This window comes from Schistocerca piceifrons, chromosome 5 (genome assembly GCF_021461385.2).
Source record: "Schistocerca piceifrons isolate TAMUIC-IGC-003096 chromosome 5, iqSchPice1.1, whole genome shotgun sequence".
In the NCBI taxonomy this organism is placed as follows: domain Eukaryota; kingdom Metazoa; phylum Arthropoda; class Insecta; order Orthoptera; family Acrididae; genus Schistocerca; species Schistocerca piceifrons.
Window position 1 is genome coordinate 599494607 of NC_060142.1, and position 22254 is coordinate 599516860.

Genomic DNA, 22254 nt, shown 5'->3' on the forward strand with positions numbered 1-22254 from the left:
GAAAGTGGTCACGTGCGTACCGACTGTCCGCGGAGGGTTTTCGTTTTAAAAAATTCTCTCGAACAGCGTCGCAAGTTAACGGTCGCTGACCTCGTTGCAGGTGGATCTGCTCTTGGTGTAGCACAGTCCAGTGGTAGTAGCGCCCCGCCACAGGTTTTGCGCACCCCTGATACAGAATTTCCTCCTTTGCGTGCTAAATCTGATGTTGTTCCGTCTGTCCCTCAGGTGGGTGTGCCACTTTTGAATAATAAGAGGCGTCGCCCACACGATGGAAATAGTACGGATGAGGATCTCCCTGAGATGCCCCAGTCCGAGCGGCCGGCATCCTCCGAGCCACTGTGTACTGTAGCTGCTCCCTGCCCTCCTGAGGTAGCGGTTCCGGTGGCGGCTGCTGGCGCCCCTCCGGCCTCCGACGCAGCTTCTCTCGAGTCGGGTCGTCGGTCGGGCCTGTTGGCGCCGTCTTCCGAACCGACTTCGATGTCACAACAAGTGGAGCCGCGACAACTTCCTGCTTCGCTGCCCCATACCTCTGCCAGCGGAGCTGCTCCGCTTCCTTCCAACTCTGCGGCCTCGGACCTTCCTGCTCACGTTTCGCCTCCGTGCAGTCCATGTTTGCCGGAAGCTAGTGCAGGTGTTGACCATTCCGTTTTGTCGGATGTTTCCCCCGCGACCCCGGATCCCGCATGTGGACCGGCGCGGGTGGTGTCGGATACAGAACTTGACCCTCCTACGTCACCGGCGGCTGAAGTTTCCTTGCCCGTCAGCCGACGCAAGTTACGCGTTCAGCCGAACGTTAATGCTGTTCGTAAAAAACCGAAACGTAAGGGATCCGCGGAACGGGGTAGCAGTCCCCCTCCCTCGGATGCCTCCGTCACCCCTGCTATGGACTGTGACGCTGGTGCGTCGGTGTAGGTGATTTGTTTTCTCGCTTTTCTCTCTATGGTTCAAGCATACACCTTTCTTACCTTAAATGTTAACCGTATTGAGTCCGACGTTCGCATTGCCTCTTTGCGGCAGTTTATTTACGACGCCTGTGCGGACGTAGTGTTTTTGCAGGAAGTGTTGTTTTCTGATCTCTCTCTACCTGGATTTCAAACTGTTTTTAATGTCGCGCCGGAATATTCAACAGGAACTGCTCTTTTCTTTCGAGAGGGCATTCCTATTACTGACATTGAATTCCTTGACTCTGGCCGTGGGATTGGTTGTCGTCTTTTTGATCTCCGCCTCGCTGTTTTGTATGCCCCCTCTGGTTCGGGTCACACTGTGGCTCGATCGCGCTTTTATAAAGAAGAGCTTATTTATCTTTTGCGCCAGAGTCCTCGGAGTCTCCTGCTCGGAGGCGATTTTAATTGTGTTTTACGCCCTGCAGACCAGTCCCCCAATTTTAATTATTGCCGTGATTTACATGACTTAGTTCGTACGATGCATCTGCGTGATGTTTGGGAACACAAATATCCAACCCTGGTGAAATATACGTTTTTTACCGCGTCCTCATGCAGTAGACTCGACAGATTCTATTTATCTGATTTTTTATGTGATAAAATTCTTTCTGTCGATGTTATTCCTACTAGTTTTTCTGACCATTGTGCTTTTACTGCAACTGTAAATCTTAGTCGCCAACCTGCAAAACTTTATCGTTCCCAGTGGATGTTAAATGTTTCCCACCTTGCCGACAGTGCTATGGATGATGTTATAAGTGGCGTGTGGGAGCGATGTCTTCGCTCTGTCCCGCGATACCCCTCCTTGCTGGTTTGGTGGACTGCGTTTGCCAAGCCCAAGATTCGTCAGACTTTGATTTTCTACTGTGCTGCTAGGACGCGTGATTTTAAGAACACGTATGAATATTACTACTCTGTCCTGCGTGAACTATATGACGCGGCGGGTACCTCTCCACTGCGGATCCATGATGTTCGTCGTATTAAAGCCAAGCTCTTGAGCCTTAAACGACGACAGATGGATGGTCTGCGAGTTAAGTCGAAACCTCACTCTCTTGTTGAAGGTGAACTGACATCCTTGTACCACCTGCTACGGCATCAGACTCGTCGTCGTCGCTCCTTCATCTCTTCTCTTACGGTGGATGATGGGCGACAGTTTAGTGCACAGGAGGAAATGGTTCGTGCTCTTCATCAGTATTACACTAGTCTCTATTCTGCCGATGATTCTGGTGAGTCTCTTTCGGATGATGTCTTTGGGGATCTAACTGCGACGATCGCGCCTGACGCGAACGGCGAATTTCTCCGGGAGTTCCAGGTAGATGATGTTTTCGATTTTATTGCTCGCTCTCCGTCCAGTAAATCGCCGGGTCCAGACGGCCTGCCTAAAGAATTTTATCTCCGTTTTTGGCCTCTTTTGGGTGGCATTTTTACGCAGATTTTAAATGAGATTGTCAGAGGGATGGATGTGCCTGCCGATTTTAAAGTAGGGAAAATTGTTTTAATTCCGAAGTCCTCTGGTCGTTTATCTGCTGCCAACCTTCGTCCGCTCACATTGCTGAATTTTGACTATAAGACAGCTGCTAGAGCGCTCAATAGCCGGCTGTCTTCTCTGCTTCGGGGTGTGATTGGTGCACATCAATGTTGTTTTCATGATAGATCTATTCTGACACCAGTAGCCGAATATCGGGATGTTGTCTCGGTTGCGGCGGTTACAAACGTACATTGTGCCTTTGCCTTCCTTGATTTTTATAAGGCTTTTGATCACGTCAGTCATGTGTTTTTAGATCGTGTTTTAGGTACAATAGGTTTTAACGCTTCATCACGTGGTGTTCTTGGCAATTTGTACAGGGGAATAACAGCTCGGGTGTCAGTCAATGGGCAGCTGACGCCGCCCATTGCTATCCGCCGCGGAGTGCCTCAGGGTAGTCCGCTCTCTATGTCTTTATTCGTTTTGTCCCTGGAACCGCTGCTTCGGACTATTGCTCTCAAGCTTCAGGGTATGTCCCTCTCTGGTGGGAAGCTCTCGGTTAAGGCATATGCGGATGATGTCGTTGTTCTCCTCCGTCAACGAGATGATATCCCGTTGTTGAAAGGGGCAGTTGATGCATACTGTCGTGTCTCTGGAGCGCGTCTCAATCAGGGTAAATGTAAGTTCCTTGATATTCGAGGATTTCGCGATGCTGACGTCCCTTGGGCCACTTTTGTCGATCGCCATACGTCCTTGGGGATTATCATTGATCGGTGTCCTCTAAAAATGGCGGCTCTCAATTGGAAATCTGTCACCGAGAAGATACAGGGGGCTCTGATGGTCCATGAGCAGCGCTCTGCTACCATTTTGCAAAAAGTCAGAATTTTAGACACCTACGTCCTATGTAAAGCTTATTATGTTGCTCAGCTGTTCCCACTTCCCATGATGGTGGCGAAAAGGTTGCGCCAATTGTCTAGCAGGTTTATATGGAAGGGCCATCTATTCAAGTTACGTTACGAGGTAATGACGAAACCGCGTCTCTCCGGAGGCTTGGGCCTCTCTGACATTACTCGCAAGGCGTCTGCTTTGTACGTCCGCCGAACGACTCTAATTGTTACGCAAGAAGTGACTTCAATTACATCCAGGCTTTTTACTGTTGTGCGTCCGGCGAGCCTTGCTCCACCTGTCGATGTCGGACGCCTAAATTTTAAGTTGAAACACATTCGGGAATTTTACATTGCGGTGAGTTACCTCGGTGACGTCTTCTTGCGGCGACCGGTGCCAACGACCAAGAGCTTGATTGCCCGCTGGGAGGGGCTGGCCAGTCCCAATCCAATAGAACTGGCGTCTCCATCCGTGTCCTGGAGGAACGTCTGGAAGAACGTTAGTCTGCCGATCCACTCTATGGCCGTGGCGTCCACGTGGTATAGGGTAATAAATAATTTGGTTCCCACCAATGTACGACTGCACCGTATTGGTCTTTCTGACACGGACACCTGTACTCGGTGTGGTCTCCTGGATACCCTTGAACATCGCTTCACCTGCTGTGGGCACCTTGCTAATTGGCGTTGGCTCAGGAAACAACTTGCTTTTGTCACTAGGTCTGCTGAAGCCGCTTATTCTATTGACATCATCGTCCGGCCCGATTCTTCCTTTTTTCCGCGGACGAAGCTCCATACCGTCATGTGGTTGATTGGCCATTTCGTACATTTTGTCAACAGTTGTCATGAAGAGGATGGACACCTAGCGTTTCGGCAGTACATGCTTACTGCTTACTGGCAGCGCTTGCGATTGCCAGGCCTCCGAGATGATTTTGCCAATATGCTTAGCCTGACATTTGAAAGAGAGGGTGTTGGCTAAGGTCACCTGTGTGAGCCATTTTCTTTTATACTGTTTCTGAATTTGCCGCCTTTATGTATATTTCTTCTCTACACCAGGACTGAAGTTTTCGTGTTTTAACCTTTATTTCAGTAAGCAGTCTACATTATATAGTCATGTTTAAATAAAAAAAAAAAAAAAAGGGGTATGATTCCTGCTTAGGCTGCAGGAGGTCCAAAAAAAAAAAAAAAAAAAAAAAAAAAAAAAAAAAAAAAAAAGTGGTAGAGCACTGGTCTCGTAAACCAGGGGTCGTGAGTTCGAACCTCACAGAAGGCATTCATTTTTTAAACCTTCCTGCAAGGAGCGGAGCAATCTCGAGCAGCATCTATCACATGGCAGTACACTGAATGAAAGGAATGTTCTACAACCTATGACAAGTATTCTACTGGCCTCAGAGGTTTTCTGAATGCATAGGTTGAACATTGGTTTGTATGCATTTTGTAGTATAATGTCATGCTTGGCGATGTCATTCGTTTACGAGCCTCGCTACAGTGTGCATGCACGTTATCCATGTGAAGAGGCGTAAGCAAATGCTACCATTCTGCGAGATTCCTGCAGAAGGTATACGAATTGCGTTGATATACAGAGCACAAGGGAGCCAAAGTCAAGGCCTCCGTGGCGCAATCGGCTAGCGCGTTCGGCTGTTAACCGAAAGGTTGGTGGTTCGAGCCCACCCGGGGGCGAAATCGTTTTAACCGGCACCGAGGTGAGGACATACGTCAACTTTGTTAGAGATACACAGCTAGTGTGACAATTTGGCTGCGTTTGAGTGATGCCACAGAGCCTTATACACATTCAGCCAAGTGACACTGTAGGTAAAAACATGGCCCTACACAGACGTTCTGCTGTTTTCCTTTTTATTCGCCATGTGTGACACTGCAGTAGAGGGACGCCCACTACAAAAGACGCATTCTTTACATTCAATTTCAGCATATACGTCGCGAGTGCCATATGACAGGGCCTGTCTCTCGATGTCGATTTGTATTTGGTGTCTCTTAAGTGTCGGTCTGCAGTAGGCCGCTGTTGGCCGAGCGACGTGCAGTCGCCTTACATGAAGCCCCATGGGCAACGCCAGTGCCACTGTGGACAACAGCATACTGTAGCCAGAGAGACGAGCCGAAAGGCGCATTTCGCAGTCGAGCCACGCTGTCCCACAAGCTGTGCACTAGGTCAGGATTGTGCAGACCGCAAACTTTTAGTGGGCCGACGCTCGTCGTCGATCGCAAGGGCGAAACATTCAAGAGATTTGGAAAACGGCAATGTGGACACCCCCAGCAGCAGCTGTGTGCCAAATCCGATATCTGGTCGAGGGCTGCAAGATTCAGTATGATGAAGTACCAATTTGGGGATAGCTCACAAACGCTAAGCTGCCGCCTTCTTAGCTCAGTGGTAGAGCACTGGTCTCGTAAACCAGGGGTCGTGAGTTCGAACCTCACAGAAGGCATTCATTTTTTAAACCTTCCTGCAAGGAGCGGAGCTATCTCGAGCAGCATCTAACACATGGCAGTACACTGAATGAAAGGAATGTTCTACAACCTATGACAAGTATTCTACTGGCCTCAGAGGTTTTCTGAATGCATAGGTTGAACATTGGTTTGTATGCATTTTGTAGTATAATGTCATGCTTGGCGATGTCATTCGTTTACGAGCCTCGCTACAGTGTGCATGCACGTTATCCATGTGAAGAGGCGTAAGCAAATGCTACCATTCTGCGAGATTCCTGCAGAAGGTATACGAATTGCGTTGATATACAGAGCACAAGGGAGCCAAAGTCAAGGCCTCCGTGGCGCAATCGGCTAGCGCGTTCGGCTGTTAACCGAAAGGTTGGTGGTTCGAGCCCACCCGGGGGCGAAATCGTTTTAACCGGCACCGAGGTGAGGACATACGTCAACTTTGTTAGAGATACACAGCTAGTGTGACAATTTGGCTGCGTTTGAGTGATGCCACAGAGCCTTATACACATTCAGCCAAGTGACACTGTAGGTAAAAACATGGCCCTACACAGACGTTCTACTGTTTTCCTTTTTATTCGTCATGTGTGACACTGCAGTAGAGGGACGCCCACTACAAAAGACGCATTCTTTACATTCAATTTCAGCATATACGTCGCGAGTGCCATATGACAGGGCCTGTCTCTCGATGTCGATTTGTATTTGGTGTCTCTTAAGTGTCGGTCTGCAGTAGGCCGCTGTTGGCCGAGCGACGTGCAGTCGCCTTACATGAAGCCCCATGGGCAACGCCAGTGCCACTGTGGACAACAGCATACTGTAGCCAGAGAGACGAGCCGAAAGGCGCATTTCGCAGTCGAGCCACGCTGTCCCACAAGCTGTGCACTAGGTCAGGATTGTGCAGACCGCAAACTTTTAGTGGGCCGACGCTCGTCGTCGATCGCAAGGGCGAAACATTCAAGAGATTTGGAAAACGGCAATGTGGACACCCCCAGCAGCAGCTGTGTGCCAAATCCGATATCTGGTCGAGGGCTGCAAGATTCAGTATGATGAAGTACCAATTTGGGGATAGCTCACAAACGCTAAGCTGCCGCCTTCTTAGCTCAGTGGCTCAATTGTCATCTGAGGTGGAAGGCGTACAACTGTCATGTGAAGTTTCTGCGAGTTGTGGAGGTTGCTTTTCGTAAATTGTGTGTGTAGTTCACGTACCGTAGTATTAGGAGAGCGTTTCTGTGGTGAAGCTCATTCCCTTCTGTACCGTTTTCGTCTGACTGATAAACATGATGGAAGGGTTGGAAGATAACGCAGATTTAATTAACGACGATAATAGGAAGGACGGTCTAGACGATAGAGACATTTTAAGTGGTGATAATAGAAAGCCTGGAAGATCGGAGACAGTGGATTTAACGGATCATTCATTACTTGTTGATATATCTGATGCTTTGAGTGAAAAAGATAAAGTTAAATTCACAGTTCACACTAAGACAACTCTACCAGAATTTCGTAAGTCAGAGTTCTATGTTGTTAGACAGCATGAAGAATTTATATGGTTACATGACAGATTTGAAGAAAATGAAGATTATGCACGCTACATTATTCCTCCAGCTCCACCTCGACCAGATTTTGATGCATCCAGAGAAAAGTTACAGAAACTTGGTGAAGGAGAGGGTACTATGACGAAAGAAGAGTTCACAAAAATGAAACAAGAGTTGGAGGCAGAATATCTGGCAACTTTCAAGAAGACTGTAGCAATGCACGAAGTATTTTTGTGTAGACTCGCCAATCATCCAGTCTTTCGTAATGACCACAATTTCCGTGTGTTTCTGGAATATGATCAAGATTTGTGTGTAAGAGGGAAGAACAAAATGGAAGTGCTTGGTGGATTTATGAAATCTTTTTCAAAGACAACAGATGAGTTGTTACTTACTGCAACTGGGGTAAAGGACGCAAGTGAATTCTTTGAGCAAGAGAAAAACTTTCTGATAGATTACTACACCCATCTAAAAGATGCCACAGCAAAAGCTGATAGGATGACAAAACGTCACAAAGATGTTGCTGATAGTTACATAAAAATATCAACTGGATTTGTGCAGCTTTCAACAATTGATAATACTGATTTGGAAAAGTTTTTGACAAAAGTGGCAGAGACTTTTGAGAAAGCAAGGAAAATAGAAGGAAGAGTTGCTTCTGATGAGGATCTGAAACTATCTGATACCTTAAGGTATTATATGAGAGACACATTTGCTGCCAAACAGCTTTTATATAGACGTTTACGTTGTTTAACGGATTATGAGAATGCCAACCGAAACCTGGAGAAAGCTCGGACAAAGAACAAGGATATTCATGCGGCAGAACTGGTGCAACAGCGTGCATGTGAAAAATTTGAGCAGATGTCTGAGAAGGCTAAAGAAGAACTACTAGATTTTAAAACGAGAAGAGTTGTTGCATTCCGGAAGAATCTAATGGAACTGGCAGAGCTCGAATTGAAACATGCCAAGGCCCAGGTTCAGCTTTTCAAGAACTGTTTAGCTGCACTGAAGGAAGAGTGACCAAGGGCAGATTTCATTCCTGTTTCGTCAGAGGAAATATCTTCTTTTGTTCTTTAGTGGGGAAATTGAATACATGAGCTTAATGGTGCAAAGAATGTGAAATATTTTCCGAATTTGGTTGTTGTGAAAAGGTTATTCAGAGAAAGCATTATGATGTAAAGCAATACCAGTGCTTTACATGTACTAAACCTTATGACTGTCTTTGGAAGAAGGTATTAGCAAAGTGTTGGTATTGTATGTATATAAATGGACTGGTAGCTCAGCTTTCTGTTTTTCAATGACAGGTTATTACTTCAAACTTTGATGGAAGAGGTCACTTTGGGCTTTCAGTGTTCATGAAAGTAAGTGTTTAGTTTGAATGTCAAATGTGTATAGCTTGATTAAGAAACTGCATGATCTTCTGTTTATCTGACATGTCAAAGATAACTGTGTTTGTAACAGCTGTAATTTGGTAGTATTAGCTGGTATGCAAGAGTGAATGTTTCGCCTCCTTTCATATACACAGCTTGTGAGGGTGATAAAATGTGAATGGGTGACAGGAAATATGTCTGTACAAGAGTATTTTGTTCATTTGTTCGTGTGAAAAGCAGGAATTATTGTTCACAGCAGAGCCAGCTATATAATGGAACCTACACTTCAGATTTTTCTTCCTCGTTCACTTTCATAGCTGCGTTACTCATATTACTGTTATGAGTATGAAAAAGGCATTTTATGCAAGTGCATGGAGTTAATTTCTGTTGTAGTAAACTATAAAAAAAGATGACAACTGAATGTATTATATGCTGAAGCTACAGTGCTTTCATTGTGACACGTTAACTCAAATCCTGTTATAATGACTGATTTATGAATTGGTAGAAAATTTTTGTGTGTAGTTTCTGGAATTCTTTTGCTCAATGATACATTCTTAAAATGATCAGTACAATTTATTAATTCCCAGGTTTTAGGCAGATTATATATTATGGTAAAAATATACAGTAAACATCTAAATTTGGGCTAAATGAGAAGTTAATTGTAGAAATCGGCATAATATTTTGCATGCAGATGGACAGTGCTACTAAGGAAAAAGATTAAGAGATGCTGTTCCATTGTGGAGAAAATTGCACATTAAATTCTGTGGTTGCCTCCCATGTTCACATACTAAGTATGTATTAATGTGGTAATTAATTTTTTATTGTTTTGATATATCAGATATACAAGTTGAATGGATAATTTCAAGAAAATATTGTCTCAGATTGAACAAGTTATTTTGCATATAATATATATAATAAAATGTATATTTAATGTGTCCTGTGTAGGAAAAGATCTCAGTTGTACTGGTTTTGTATTTCACAGAATACGTATTTCCATTTAGTGTAGAGCAGGCTAGAAATAGTGTGGTCTTCTGTTTTTCAGAGTGAAAGAAATTTGATATCATGTTTCCTTGTAAAAGTACTCTGACAACATATTGACAATTTAACTGCATGAAAGTATATTACGTGTAAATTGTTAAATATTTTATGTATGCAACCTATCCAAGTATACTTTCCAGAAATGTATATATTGTTCACAGTGTGTCTTTACATTATAAGAGAAGATATGTATTACATGTAGCATGGCATTTTGCATTTTATTGGAAAAAATCTCATCCACTTGTGAAGGCTGTTGATTCTGTTCATAATATGTATAAAGTAATACGGTCACAGAGTAATTATTCTAATGTTGTGCATTTATGTTAAAGTTTTCATAATAATGTCCTGAAAGATTATCAAGATCATTGTCAGTATAATTGTGAAGCTTTCCATTGTTTAGCTGTTAGTATTGCCTTGATACTGTACTGAAGTTGAGAGCATATATTGTTTTGTACCATGAAATATAGTCTTTTGTTACTTCACAAAAAAAAAAAAAAAAAAAAAAAAAAAAAAAAAAAAAAAAAAAAAAGTGGTAGAGCACTGGTCTCGTAAACCAGGGGTCGTGAGTTCGAACCTCACAGAAGGCATTCATTTTTTAAACCTTCCTGCAAGGAGCGGAGCTATCTCGAGCAGCATCTAACACATGGCAGTACACTGAATGAAAGGAATGTTCTACAACCTATGACAAGTATTCTACTGGCCTCAGAGGTTTTCTGAATGCATAGGTTGAACATTGGTTTGTATGCATTTTGTAGTATAATGTCATGCTTGGCGATGTCATTCGTTTACGAGCCTCGCTACAGTGTGCATGCACGTTATCCATGTGAAGAGGCGTAAGCAAATGCTACCATTCTGCGAGATTCCTGCAGAAGGTATACGAATTGCGTTGATATACAGAGCACAAGGGAGCCAAAGTCAAGGCCTCCGTGGCGCAATCGGCTAGCGCGTTCGGCTGTTAACCGAAAGGTTGGTGGTTCGAGCCCACCCGGGGGCGAAATCGTTTTAACCGGCACCGAGGTGAGGACATACGTCAACTTTGTTAGAGATACACAGCTAGTGTGACAATTTGGCTGCGTTTGAGTGATGCCACAGAGCCTTATACACATTCAGCCAAGTGACACTGTAGGTAAAAACATGGCCCTACACAGACGTTCTACTGTTTTCCTTTTTATTCGTCATGTGTGACACTGCAGTAGAGGGACGCCCACTACAAAAGACGCATTCTTTACATTCAATTTCAGCATATACGTCGCGAGTGCCATATGACAGGGCCTGTCTCTCGATGTCGATTTGTATTTGGTGTCTCTTAAGTGTCGGTCTGCAGTAGGCCGCTGTTGGCCGAGCGACGTGCAGTCGCCTTACATGAAGCCCCATGGGCAACGCCAGTGCCACTGTGGACAACAGCATACTGTAGCCAGAGAGACGAGCCGAAAGGCGCATTTCGCAGTCGAGCCACGCTGTCCCACAAGCTGTGCACTAGGTCAGGATTGTGCAGACCGCAAACTTTTGGTGGGCCGACGCTCGTCGTCGATCGCAAGGGCGAAACATTCAAGAGATTTGGAAAACGGCAATGTGGACACCCCCAGCAGCAGCTGTGTGCCAAATCCGATATCTGGTCGAGGGCTGCAAGATTCAGTATGATGAAGTACCAATTTGGGGATAGCTCACAAACGCTAAGCTGCCGCCTTCTTAGCTCAGTGGTAGAGCACTGGTTTCGTAAACCAGGGGTCGTGAGTTCGAACCTCACAGAAGGCATTCATTTTTTAAACCTTCCTGCAAGGAGCGGAGCTATCTCGAGCAGCATCTAACACATGGCAGTACACTGAATGAAAGGGATGTTCTACAACCTATGACAAGTATTCTACTGGCCTCAGAGGTTTTCTGAATGCATAGGTTGAACATTGGTTTGTATGCATTTTGTAGTATAATGTCATGCTTGGCGATGTCATTCGTTTACGAGCCTCGCTACAGTGTGCATGCACGTTATCCATGTGAAGAGGCGTAAGCAAATGCTACCATTCTGCGAGATTCCTGCAGAAGGTATACGAATTGCGTTGATATACAGAGCACAAGGGAGCCAAAGTCAAGGCCTCCGTGGCGCAATCGGCTAGCGCGTTCGGCTGTTAACCGAAAGGTTGGTGGTTCGAGCCCACCCGGGGGCGAAATCGTTTTAACCGGCACCGAGGTGAGGACATACGTCAACTTTGTTAGAGATACACAGCTAGTGTGACAATTTGGCTGCGTTTGAGTGATGCCACAGAGCCTTATACACATTCAGCCAAGTGACACTGTAGGTAAAAACATGGCCCTACACAGACGTTCTACTGTTTTCCTTTTTATTCGTCATGTGTGACACTGCAGTAGAGGGACGCCCACTACAAAAGACGCATTCTTTACATTCAATTTCAGCATATACGTCGCGAGTGCCATATGACAGGGCCTGTCTCTCGATGTCGATTTGTATTTGGTGTCTCTTAAGTGTCGGTCTGCAGTAGGCCGCTGTTGGCCGAGCGACGTGCAGTCGCCTTACATGAAGCCCCATGGGCAACGCCAGTGCCACTGTGGACAACAGCATACTGTAGCCAGAGAGACGAGCCGAAAGGCGCATTTCGCAGTCGAGCCACGCTGTCCCACAAGCTGTGCACTAGGTCAGGATTGTGCAGACCGCAAACTTTTGGTGGGCCGACGCTCGTCGTCGATCGCAAGGGCGAAACATTCAAGAGATTTGGAAAACGGCAATGTGGACACCCCCAGCAGCAGCTGTGTGCCAAATCCGATATCTGGTCGAGGGCTGCAAGATTCAGTATGATGAAGTACCAATTTGGGGATAGCTCACAAACGCTAAGCTGCCGCCTTCTTAGCTCAGTGGTAGAGCACTGGTTTCGTAAACCAGGGGTCGTGAGTTCGAACCTCACAGAAGGCATTCATTTTTTAAACCTTCCTGCAAGGAGCGGAGCTATCTCGAGCAGCATCTAACACATGGCAGTACACTGAATGAAAGGGATGTTCTACAACCTATGACAAGTATTCTACTGGCCTCAGAGGTTTTCTGAATGCATAGGTTGAACATTGGTTTGTATGCATTTTGTAGTATAATGTCATGCTTGGCGATGTCATTCGTTTACGAGCCTCGCTACAGTGTGCATGCACGTTATCCATGTGAAGAGGCGTAAGCAAATGCTACCATTCTGCGAGATTCCTGCAGAAGGTATACGAATTGCGTTGATATACAGAGCACAAGGGAGCCAAAGTCAAGGCCTCCGTGGCGCAATCGGCTAGCGCGTTCGGCTGTTAACCGAAAGGTTGGTGGTTCGAGCCCACCCGGGGGCGAAATCGTTTTAACCGGCACCGAGGTGAGGACATACGTCAACTTTGTTAGAGATACACAGCTAGTGTGACAATTTGGCTGCGTTTGAGTGATGCCACAGAGCCTTATACACATTCAGCCAAGTGACACTGTAGGTAAAAACATGGCCCTACACAGACGTTCTACTGTTTTCCTTTTTATTCGTCATGTGTGACACTGCAGTAGAGGGACGCCCACTACAAAAGACGCATTCTTTACATTCAATTTCAGCATATACGTCGCGAGTGCCATATGACAGGGCCTGTCTCTCGATGTCGATTTGTATTTGGTGTCTCTTAAGTGTCGGTCTGCAGTAGGCCGCTGTTGGCCGAGCGACGTGCAGTCGCCTTACATGAAGCCCCATGGGCAACGCCAGTGCCACTGTGGACAACAGCATACTGTAGCCAGAGAGACGAGCCGAAAGGCGCATTTCGCAGTCGAGCCACGCTGTCCCACAAGCTGTGCACTAGGTCAGGATTGTGCAGACCGCAAACTTTTGGTGGGCCGACGCTCGTCGTCGATCGCAAGGGCGAAACATTCAAGAGATTTGGAAAACGGCAATGTGGACACCCCCAGCAGCAGCTGTGTGCCAAATCCGATATCTGGTCGAGGGCTGCAAGATTCAGTATGATGAAGTACCAATTTGGGGATAGCTCACAAACGCTAAGCTGCCGCCTTCTTAGCTCAGTGGTAGAGCACTGGTTTCGTAAACCAGGGGTCGTGAGTTCGAACCTCACAGAAGGCATTCATTTTTTAAACCTTCCTGCAAGGAGCGGAGCTATCTCGAGCAGCATCTAACACATGGCAGTACACTGAATGAAAGGGATGTTCTACAACCTATGACAAGTATTCTACTGGCCTCAGAGGTTTTCTGAATGCATAGGTTGAACATTGGTTTGTATGCATTTTGTAGTATAATGTCATGCTTGGCGATGTCATTCGTTTACGAGCCTCGCTACAGTGTGCATGCACGTTATCCATGTGAAGAGGCGTAAGCAAATGCTACCATTCTGCGAGATTCCTGCAGAAGGTATACGAATTGCGTTGATATACAGAGCACAAGGGAGCCAAAGTCAAGGCCTCCGTGGCGCAATCGGCTAGCGCGTTCGGCTGTTAACCGAAAGGTTGGTGGTTCGAGCCCACCCGGGGGCGAAATCGTTTTAACCGGCACCGAGGTGAGGACATACGTCAACTTTGTTAGAGATACACAGCTAGTGTGACAATTTGGCTGCGTTTGAGTGATGCCACAGAGCCTTATACACATTCAGCCAAGTGACACTGTAGGTAAAAACATGGCCCTACACAGACGTTCTACTGTTTTCCTTTTTATTCGTCATGTGTGACACTGCAGTAGAGGGACGCCCACTACAAAAGACGCATTCTTTACATTCAATTTCAGCATATACGTCGCGAGTGCCATATGACAGGGCCTGTCTCTCGATGTCGATTTGTATTTGGTGTCTCTTAAGTGTCGGTCTGCAGTAGGCCGCTGTTGGCCGAGCGACGTGCAGTCGCCTTACATGAAGCCCCATGGGCAACGCCAGTGCCACTGTGGACAACAGCATACTGTAGCCAGAGAGACGAGCCGAAAGGCGCATTTCGCAGTCGAGCCACGCTGTCCCACAAGCTGTGCACTAGGTCAGGATTGTGCAGACCGCAAACTTTTGGTGGGCCGACGCTCGTCGTCGATCGCAAGGGCGAAACATTCAAGAGATTTGGAAAACGGCAATGTGGACACCCCCAGCAGCAGCTGTGTGCCAAATCCGATATCTGGTCGAGGGCTGCAAGATTCAGTATGATGAAGTACCAATTTGGGGATAGCTCACAAACGCTAAGCTGCCGCCTTCTTAGCTCAGTGGTAGAGCACTGGTTTCGTAAACCAGGGGTCGTGAGTTCGAACCTCACAGAAGGCATTCATTTTTTAAACCTTCCTGCAAGGAGCGGAGCTATCTCGAGCAGCATCTAACACATGGCAGTACACTGAATGAAAGGGATGTTCTACAACCTATGACAAGTATTCTACTGGCCTCAGAGGTTTTCTGAATGCATAGGTTGAACATTGGTTTGTATGCATTTTGTAGTATAATGTCATGCTTGGCGATGTCATTCGTTTACGAGCCTCGCTACAGTGTGCATGCACGTTATCCATGTGAAGAGGCGTAAGCAAATGCTACCATTCTGCGAGATTCCTGCAGAAGGTATACGAATTGCGTTGATATACAGAGCACAAGGGAGCCAAAGTCAAGGCCTCCGTGGCGCAATCGGCTAGCGCGTTCGGCTGTTAACCGAAAGGTTGGTGGTTCGAGCCCACCCGGGGGCGAAATCGTTTTAACCGGCACCGAGGTGAGGACATACGTCAACTTTGTTAGAGATACACAGCTAGTGTGACAATTTGGCTGCGTTTGAGTGATGCCACAGAGCCTTATACACATTCAGCCAAGTGACACTGTAGGTAAAAACATGGCCCTACACAGACATTCTACTGTTTTCCTTTTTATTCGTCATGTGTGACACTGCAGTAGAGGGACGCCCACTACAAAAGACGCATTCTTTACATTCAATTTCAGCATATACGTCGCGAGTGCCATATGACAGGGCCTGTCTCTCGATGTCGATTTGTATTTGGTGTCTCTTAAGTGTCGGTCTGCAGTAGGCCGCTGTTGGCCGAGCGACGTGCAGTCGCCTTACATGAAGCCCCATGGGCAACGCCAGTGCCACTGTGGACAACAGCATACTGTAGCCAGAGAGACGAGCCGAAAGGCGCATTTCGCAGTCGAGCCACGCTGTCCCACAAGCTGTGCACTAGGTCAGGATTGTGCAGACCGCAAACTTTTGGTGGGCCGACGCTCGTCGTCGATCGCAAGGGCGAAACATTCAAGAGATTTGGAAAACGGCAATGTGGACACCCCCAGCAGCAGCTGTGTGCCAAATCCGATATCTGGTCGAGGGCTGCAAGATTCAGTATGATGAAGTACCAATTTGGGGATAGCTCACAAACGCTAAGCTGCCGCCTTCTTAGCTCAGTGGTAGAGCACTGGTCTCGTAAACCAGGGGTCGTGAGTTCGAACCTCACAGAAGGCATTCATTTTTTAAACCTTCCTGCAAGGAGCGGAGCTATCTCGAGCAGCATCTAACACATGGCAGTACACTGAATGAAAGGAATGTTCTACAACCTATGACAAGTATTCTACTGGCCTCAGAGGTTTTCTGAATGCATAGGTTGAACATTGGTTTGTATGCATTTTGTAGTATAATGTCATGCTTGGCGATGTCATTCGTTTACGAGCCTCGCTACAGTGTGCATGCACGTTATCCATGTGAAGAGGCGTAAGCAAATGCTACCATTCTGCGAGAGTCCTGCAGAAGGTATACGAATTGCGTTGATATACAGAGCACAAGAGAGCCAAAGTCAAAGCCTCCGTGGCGCAATCGGCTAGCGCGTTCGGCTGTTAACCGAAAGGTTGGTGGTTCGAGCCCACCCAGGGGCGAAAGCGTTTTAACCGGCACCGAGGTGAGGACATACGTCAACTTTGTTAGAGATACACAGCTAGTGTGACAATTTGGCTGCGTTTGAGTGATGCCACAGAGCCTTATACACATTCAGCCAAGTGACACTGTAGGTAAAAACATGGCCCTACACAGACGTTCTACTGTTTTCCTTTTTATTCGTCATGTGTGACACTGCAGTAGAGGGACGCCCACTACAAAAGACGCATTCTTTACATTCAATTTCAGCATATACGTCGCGAGTGCCATATGACAGGGCCTGTCTCTCGATGTCGATTTGTATTTGGTGTCTCTTAAGTGTCGGTCTGCAGTAGGCCGCTGTTGGCCGAGCGACGTGCAGTCGCCTTACATGAAGCCCCATGGGCAACGCCAGTGCCACTGTGGACAACAGCATACTGTAGCCAGAGAGACGAGCCGAAAGGCGCATTTCGCAGTCGAGCCACGCTGTCCCACAAGCTGTGCACTAGGTCAGGATTGTGCAGACCGCAAACTTTTAGTGGGCCGACGCTCGTCGTCGATCGCAAGGGCGAAACATTCAAGAGATTTGGAAAACGGCAATGTGGACACCCCCAGCAGCAGCTGTGTGCCAAATCCGATATCTGGTCGAGGGCTGCAAGATTCAGTATGATGAAGTACCAATTTGGGGATAGCTCACAAACGCTAAGCTGCCGCCTTCTTAGCTCAGTGGTAGAGCACTGGTCTCGTAAACCAGGGGTCGTGAGTTCGAACCTCACAGAAGGCATTCATTTTTTAAACCTTCCTGCAAGGAGCGGAGCTATCTCGAGCAGCATCTAACACATGGCAGTACACTGAATGAAAGGAATGTTCTACAACCTATGACAAGTATTCTACTGGCCTCAGAGGTTTTCTGAATGCATAGGTTGAACATTGGTTTGTATGCATTTTGTAGTATAATGTCATGCTTGGCGATGTCATTCGTTTACGAGCCTCGCTACAGTGTGCATGCACGTTATCCATGTGAAGAGGCGTAAGCAAATGCTACCATTCTGCGAGATTCCTGCAGAAGGTATACGAATTGCGTTGATATACAGAGCACAAGGGAGCCAAAGTCAAGGCCTCCGTGGCGCAATCGGCTAGCGCGTTCGGCTGTTAACCGAAAGGTTGGTGGTTCGAGCCCACCCGGGGGCGAAATCGTTTTAACCGGCACCGAGGTGAGGTCATACGTCAACTTTGTTAGAGATACACAGCTAGTGTGACAATTTGGCTGCGTTTGAGTGATGCCACAGAGCCTTATACACATTCAGCCAAGTGACACTGTAGGTAAAAACATGGCCCTACACAGACGTTCTACTGTTTTCCTTTTTATTCGTCATGTGTGACACTGCAGTAGAGGGACGCCCACTACAAAAGACGCATTCTTTACATTCAATTTCAGCATATACGTCGCGAGTGCCATATGACAGGGCCTGTCTCTCGATGTCGATTTGTATTTGGTGTCTCTTAAGTGTCGGTCTGCAGTAGGCCGCTGTTGGCCGAGCGACGTGCAGTCGCCTTACATGAAGCCCCATGGGCAACGCCAGTGCCACTGTGGACAACAGCATACTGTAGCCAGAGAGACGAGCCGAAAGGCGCATTTCGCAGTCGAGCCACGCTGTCCCACAAGCTGTGCACTAGGTCAGGATTGTGCAGACCGCAAACTTTTGGTGGGCCGACGCTCGTCGTCGATCGCAAGGGCGAAACATTCAAGAGATTTGGAAAACGGCAATGTGGACACCCCCAGCAGCAGCTGTGTGCCAAATCCGATATCTGGTCGAGGGCTGCAAGATTCAGTATGATGAAGTACCAATTTGGGGATAGCTCACAAACGCTAAGCTGCCGCCTTCTTAGCTCAGTGGTAGAGCACTGGTTTCGTAAACCAGGGGTCGTGAGTTCGAACCTCACAGAAGGCATTCATTTTTTAAACCTTCCTGCAAGGAGCGGAGCTATCTCGAGCAGCATCTAACACATGGCAGTACACTGAATGAAAGGGATGTTCTACAACCTATGACAAGTATTCTACTGGCCTCAGAGGTTTTCTGAATGCATAGGTTGAACATTGGTTTGTATGCATTTTGTAGTATAATGTCATGCTTGGCGATGTCATTCGTTTACGAGCCTCGCTACAGTGTGCATGCACGTTATCCATGTGAAGAGGCGTAAGCAAATGCTACCATTCTGCGAGAGTCCTGCAGAAGGTATACGAATTGCGTTGATATACAGAGCACAAGAGAGCCAAAGTCAAAGCCTCCGTGGCGCAATCGGCTAGCGCGTTCGGCTGTTAACCGAAAGGTTGGTGGTTCGAGCCCACCCGGGGGCGAAATCGTTTTAACCGGCACCGAGGTGAGGACATACGTCAACTTTGTTAGAGATACACAGCTAGTGTGACAATTTGGCTGCGTTTGAGTGATGCCACAGAGCCTTATACACATTCAGCCAAGTGACACTGTAGGTAAAAACATGGCCCTACACAGACGTTCTACTGTTTTCCTTTTTATTCGTCATGTGTGACACTGCAGTAGAGGGACGCCCACTACAAAAGACGCATTCTTTACATTCAATTTCAGCATATACGTCGCGAGTGCCATATGACAGGGCCTGTCTCTCGATGTCGATTTGTATTTGGTGTCTCTTAAGTGTCGGTCTGCAGTAGGCCGCTGTTGGCCGAGCGACGTGCAGTCGCCTTACATGAAGCCCCATGGGCAACGCCAGTGCCACTGTGGACAACAGCATACTGTAGCCAGAGAGACGAGCCGAAAGGCGCATTTCGCAGTCGAGCCACGCTGTCCCACAAGCTGTGCACTAGGTCAGGATTGTGCAGACCGCAAACTTTTGGTGGGCCGACGCTCGTCGTCGATCGCAAGGGCGAAACATTCAAGAGATTTGGAAAACGGCAATGTGGACACCCCCAGCAGCAGCTGTGTGCCAAATCCGATATCTGGTCGAGGGCTGCAAGATTCAGTATGATGAAGTACCAATTTGGGGATAGCTCACAAACGCTAAGCTGCCGCCTTCTTAGCTCAGTGGTAGAGCACTGGTCTCGTAAACCAGGGGTCGTGAGTTCGAACCTCACAGAAGGCATTCATTTTTTAAACCTTCCTGCAAGGAGCGGAGCTATCTCGAGCAGCATCTAACACATGGCAGTACACTGAATGAAAGGAATGTTCTACAACCTATGACAAGTATTCTACTGGCCTCAGAGGTTTTCTGAATGCATAGGTTGAACATTGGTTTGTATGCATTTTGTAGTATAATGTCATGCTTGGCGATGTCATTCGTTTACGAGCCTCGCTACAGTGTGCATGCACGTTATCCATGTGAAGAGGCGTAAGCAAATGCTACCATTCTGCGAGAGTCCTGCAGAAGGTATACGAATTGCGTTGATATACAGAGCACAAGAGAGCCAAAGTCAAAGCCTCCGTGGCGCAATCGGCTAGCGCGTTCGGCTGTTAACCGAAAGGTTGGTGGTTCGAGCCCACCCAGGGGCGAAAGCGTTTTAACCGGCACCGAGGTGAGGACATACGTCAACTTTGTTAGAGATACACAGCTAGTGTGACAATTTGGCTGCGTTTGAGTGATGCCACAGAGCCTTATACACATTCAGCCAAGTGACACTGTAGGTAAAAACATGGCCCTACACAGACGTTCTACTGTTTTCCTTTTTATTCGTCATGTGTGACACTGCAGTAGAGGGACGCCCACTACAAAAGACGCATTCTTTACATTCAATTTCAGCATATACGTCGCGAGTGCCATATGACAGGGCCTGTCTCTCGATGTCGATTTGTATTTGGTGTCTCTTAAGTGTCGGTCTGCAGTAGGCCGCTGTTGGCCGAGCGACGTGCAGTCGCCTTACATGAAGCCCCATGGGCAACGCCAGTGCCACTGTGGACAACAGCATACTGTAGCCAGAGAGACGAGCCGAAAGGCGCATTTCGCAGTCGAGCCACGCTGTCCCACAAGCTGTGCACTAGGTCAGGATTGTGCAGACCGCAAACTTTTAGTGGGCCGACGCTCGTCGTCGATCGCAAGGGCGAAACATTCAAGAGATTTGGAAAACGGCAATGTGGACACCCCCAGCAGCAGCTGTGTGCCAAATCCGATATCTGGTCGAGGGCTGCAAGATTCAGTATGATGAAGTACCAATTTGGGGATAGCTCACAAACGCTAAGCTGCCGCCTTCTTAGCTCAGTGGTAGAGCACTGGTCTCGTAAACCAGGGGTCGTGAGTTCGAACCTCACAGAAGGCATTCATTTTTTAAACCTTCCTGCAAGGAGCGGAGCTATCTCGAGCAGCATCTAACACATGGCAGTACACTGAATGAAAGGAATGTTCTACAACCTATGACAAGTATTCTACTGGCCTCAGAGGTTTTCTGAATGCATAGGTTGAACATTGGTTTGTATGCATTTTGTAGTATAATGTCATGCTTGGCGATGTCATTCGTTTACGAGCCTCGCTACAGTGTGCATGCACGTTATCCATGTGAAGAGGCGTAAGCAAATGCTACCATTCTGCGAGATTCCTGCAGAAGGTATACGAATTGCGTTGATATACAGAGCACAAGGGAGCCAAAGTCAAGGCCTCCGTGGCGCAATCGGCTAGCGCGTTCGGCTGTTAACCGAAAGGTTGGTGGTTCGAGCCCACCCGGGGGCGAAATCGTTTTAACCGGCACCGAGGTGAGGTCATACGTCAACTTTGTTAGAGATACACAGCTAGTGTGACAATTTGGCTGCGTTTGAGTGATGCCACAGAGCCTTATACACATTCAGCCAAGTGACACTGTAGGTAAAAACATGGCCCTACACAGACGTTCTACTGTTTTCCTTTTTATTCGTCATGTGTGACACTGCAGTAGAGGGACGCCCACTACAAAAGACGCATTCTTTACATTCAATTTCAGCATATACGTCGCGAGTGCCATATGACAGGGCCTGTCTCTCGATGTCGATTTGTATTTGGTGTCTCTTAAGTGTCGGTCTGCAGTAGGCCGCTGTTGGCCGAGCGACGTGCAGTCGCCTTACATGAAGCCCCATGGGCAACGCCAGTGCCACTGTGGACAACAGCATACTGTAGCCAGAGAGACGAGCCGAAAGGCGCATTTCGCAGTCGAGCCACGCTGTCCCACAAGCTGTGCACTAGGTCAGGATTGTGCAGACCGCAAACTTTTGGTGGGCCGACGCTCGTCGTCGATCGCAAGGGCGAAACATTCAAGAGATTTGGAAAACGGCAATGTGGACACCCCCAGCAGCAGCTGTGTGCCAAATCCGATATCTGGTCGAGGGCTGCAAGATTCAGTATGATGAAGTACCAATTTGGGGATAGCTCACAAACGCTAAGCTGCCGCCTTCTTAGCTCAGTGGTAGAGCACTGGTTTCGTAAACCAGGGGTCGTGAGTTCGAACCTCACAGAAGGCATTCATTTTTTAAACCTTCCTGCAAGGAGCGGAGCTATCTCGAGCAGCATCTAACACATGGCAGTACACTGAATGAAAGGAATGTTCTACAACCTATGACAAGTATTCTACTGGCCTCAGAGGTTTTCTGAATGCATAGGTTGAACATTGGTTTGTATGCATTTTGTAGTATAATGTCATGCTTGGCGATGTCATTCGTTTACGAGCCTCGCTACAGTGTGCATGCACGTTATCCATGTGAAGAGGCGTAAGCAAATGCTACCATTCTGCGAGATTCCTGCAGAAGGTATACGAATTGCGTTGATATACAGAGCACAAGGGA

At 47.3% G+C, this 22254-nt stretch overlaps 1 protein-coding gene and 23 non-coding genes across 25 annotated transcripts; all 24 read left to right on the plus strand.

Annotated features, from left to right (window-relative positions):
- Positions 1-4890: 4890 nt before the first annotated feature.
- On the plus strand, positions 4891-4964 carry Trnan-guu. Its single transcript has one exon. It is a non-coding gene; the product is annotated as a tRNA-Asn (tRNA).
- A 689-nt stretch (positions 4965-5653) lies between these two features.
- Trnat-cgu lies at positions 5654-5725 on the plus strand. Its single transcript has one exon. It is a non-coding gene; the product is annotated as a tRNA-Thr (tRNA).
- Positions 5726-6058: 333 nt separating this feature from the next.
- Trnan-guu lies at positions 6059-6132 on the plus strand. Its single transcript has one exon. It is a non-coding gene; the product is annotated as a tRNA-Asn (tRNA).
- Positions 6133-6864: 732 nt separating this feature from the next.
- On the plus strand, positions 6865-10023 carry LOC124798086 (sorting nexin-6-like). Of its 2 annotated transcripts, XM_047261328.1 has the most exons (2): positions 6865-7063; positions 7109-10023. In XM_047261328.1, the coding sequence occupies exons 1-2, from the start codon at positions 7010-7012 to the stop codon at positions 8276-8278; spliced, it is 1224 nt and encodes a 407-aa protein (XP_047117284.1). In that variant the 5' UTR covers positions 6865-7009; the 3' UTR covers positions 8279-10023. The 2 variants fall into 2 exon arrangements, with proteins under 2 accessions (XP_047117284.1, XP_047117282.1); XM_047261326.1 differs by having other exon boundaries at positions 6865-10023.
- A 563-nt stretch (positions 10024-10586) lies between these two features.
- Trnan-guu lies at positions 10587-10660 on the plus strand. The gene has a single exon. It is a non-coding gene; the product is annotated as a tRNA-Asn (tRNA).
- A 689-nt stretch (positions 10661-11349) lies between these two features.
- On the plus strand, positions 11350-11421 carry Trnat-cgu. The gene has a single exon. It is a non-coding gene; the product is annotated as a tRNA-Thr (tRNA).
- A 333-nt stretch (positions 11422-11754) lies between these two features.
- Trnan-guu lies at positions 11755-11828 on the plus strand. Its single transcript has one exon. It is a non-coding gene; the product is annotated as a tRNA-Asn (tRNA).
- Positions 11829-12517: 689 nt separating this feature from the next.
- Trnat-cgu lies at positions 12518-12589 on the plus strand. Its single transcript has one exon. It is a non-coding gene; the product is annotated as a tRNA-Thr (tRNA).
- Positions 12590-12922: 333 nt separating this feature from the next.
- Trnan-guu lies at positions 12923-12996 on the plus strand. Its single transcript has one exon. It is a non-coding gene; the product is annotated as a tRNA-Asn (tRNA).
- A 689-nt stretch (positions 12997-13685) lies between these two features.
- Trnat-cgu lies at positions 13686-13757 on the plus strand. Its single transcript has one exon. It is a non-coding gene; the product is annotated as a tRNA-Thr (tRNA).
- A 333-nt stretch (positions 13758-14090) lies between these two features.
- Trnan-guu lies at positions 14091-14164 on the plus strand. The gene has a single exon. It is a non-coding gene; the product is annotated as a tRNA-Asn (tRNA).
- Positions 14165-14853: 689 nt separating this feature from the next.
- Positions 14854-14925, plus strand: Trnat-cgu. Its single transcript has one exon. It is a non-coding gene; the product is annotated as a tRNA-Thr (tRNA).
- A 333-nt stretch (positions 14926-15258) lies between these two features.
- Positions 15259-15332, plus strand: Trnan-guu. The gene has a single exon. It is a non-coding gene; the product is annotated as a tRNA-Asn (tRNA).
- A 689-nt stretch (positions 15333-16021) lies between these two features.
- Positions 16022-16093, plus strand: Trnat-cgu. Its single transcript has one exon. It is a non-coding gene; the product is annotated as a tRNA-Thr (tRNA).
- A 333-nt stretch (positions 16094-16426) lies between these two features.
- On the plus strand, positions 16427-16500 carry Trnan-guu. Its single transcript has one exon. It is a non-coding gene; the product is annotated as a tRNA-Asn (tRNA).
- Positions 16501-17189: 689 nt separating this feature from the next.
- Trnat-cgu lies at positions 17190-17261 on the plus strand. The gene has a single exon. It is a non-coding gene; the product is annotated as a tRNA-Thr (tRNA).
- Positions 17262-17594: 333 nt separating this feature from the next.
- Trnan-guu lies at positions 17595-17668 on the plus strand. The gene has a single exon. It is a non-coding gene; the product is annotated as a tRNA-Asn (tRNA).
- A 689-nt stretch (positions 17669-18357) lies between these two features.
- Trnat-cgu lies at positions 18358-18429 on the plus strand. The gene has a single exon. It is a non-coding gene; the product is annotated as a tRNA-Thr (tRNA).
- A 333-nt stretch (positions 18430-18762) lies between these two features.
- Positions 18763-18836, plus strand: Trnan-guu. The gene has a single exon. It is a non-coding gene; the product is annotated as a tRNA-Asn (tRNA).
- Positions 18837-19525: 689 nt separating this feature from the next.
- Trnat-cgu lies at positions 19526-19597 on the plus strand. The gene has a single exon. It is a non-coding gene; the product is annotated as a tRNA-Thr (tRNA).
- Positions 19598-19930: 333 nt separating this feature from the next.
- Trnan-guu lies at positions 19931-20004 on the plus strand. Its single transcript has one exon. It is a non-coding gene; the product is annotated as a tRNA-Asn (tRNA).
- Positions 20005-20693: 689 nt separating this feature from the next.
- Positions 20694-20765, plus strand: Trnat-cgu. The gene has a single exon. It is a non-coding gene; the product is annotated as a tRNA-Thr (tRNA).
- Positions 20766-21098: 333 nt separating this feature from the next.
- Positions 21099-21172, plus strand: Trnan-guu. The gene has a single exon. It is a non-coding gene; the product is annotated as a tRNA-Asn (tRNA).
- Positions 21173-21861: 689 nt separating this feature from the next.
- Positions 21862-21933, plus strand: Trnat-cgu. Its single transcript has one exon. It is a non-coding gene; the product is annotated as a tRNA-Thr (tRNA).
- Positions 21934-22254: the final 321 nt, after the last annotated feature.

Bases quoted from the DNA above. Each gene is read 5' to 3' on its own strand.
- LOC124798086 (XM_047261326.1), top strand. From the start codon at position 7,010: ATGATGGAAGGGTTGGAAGATAACGCAGATTTAATTAACGACGATAAT.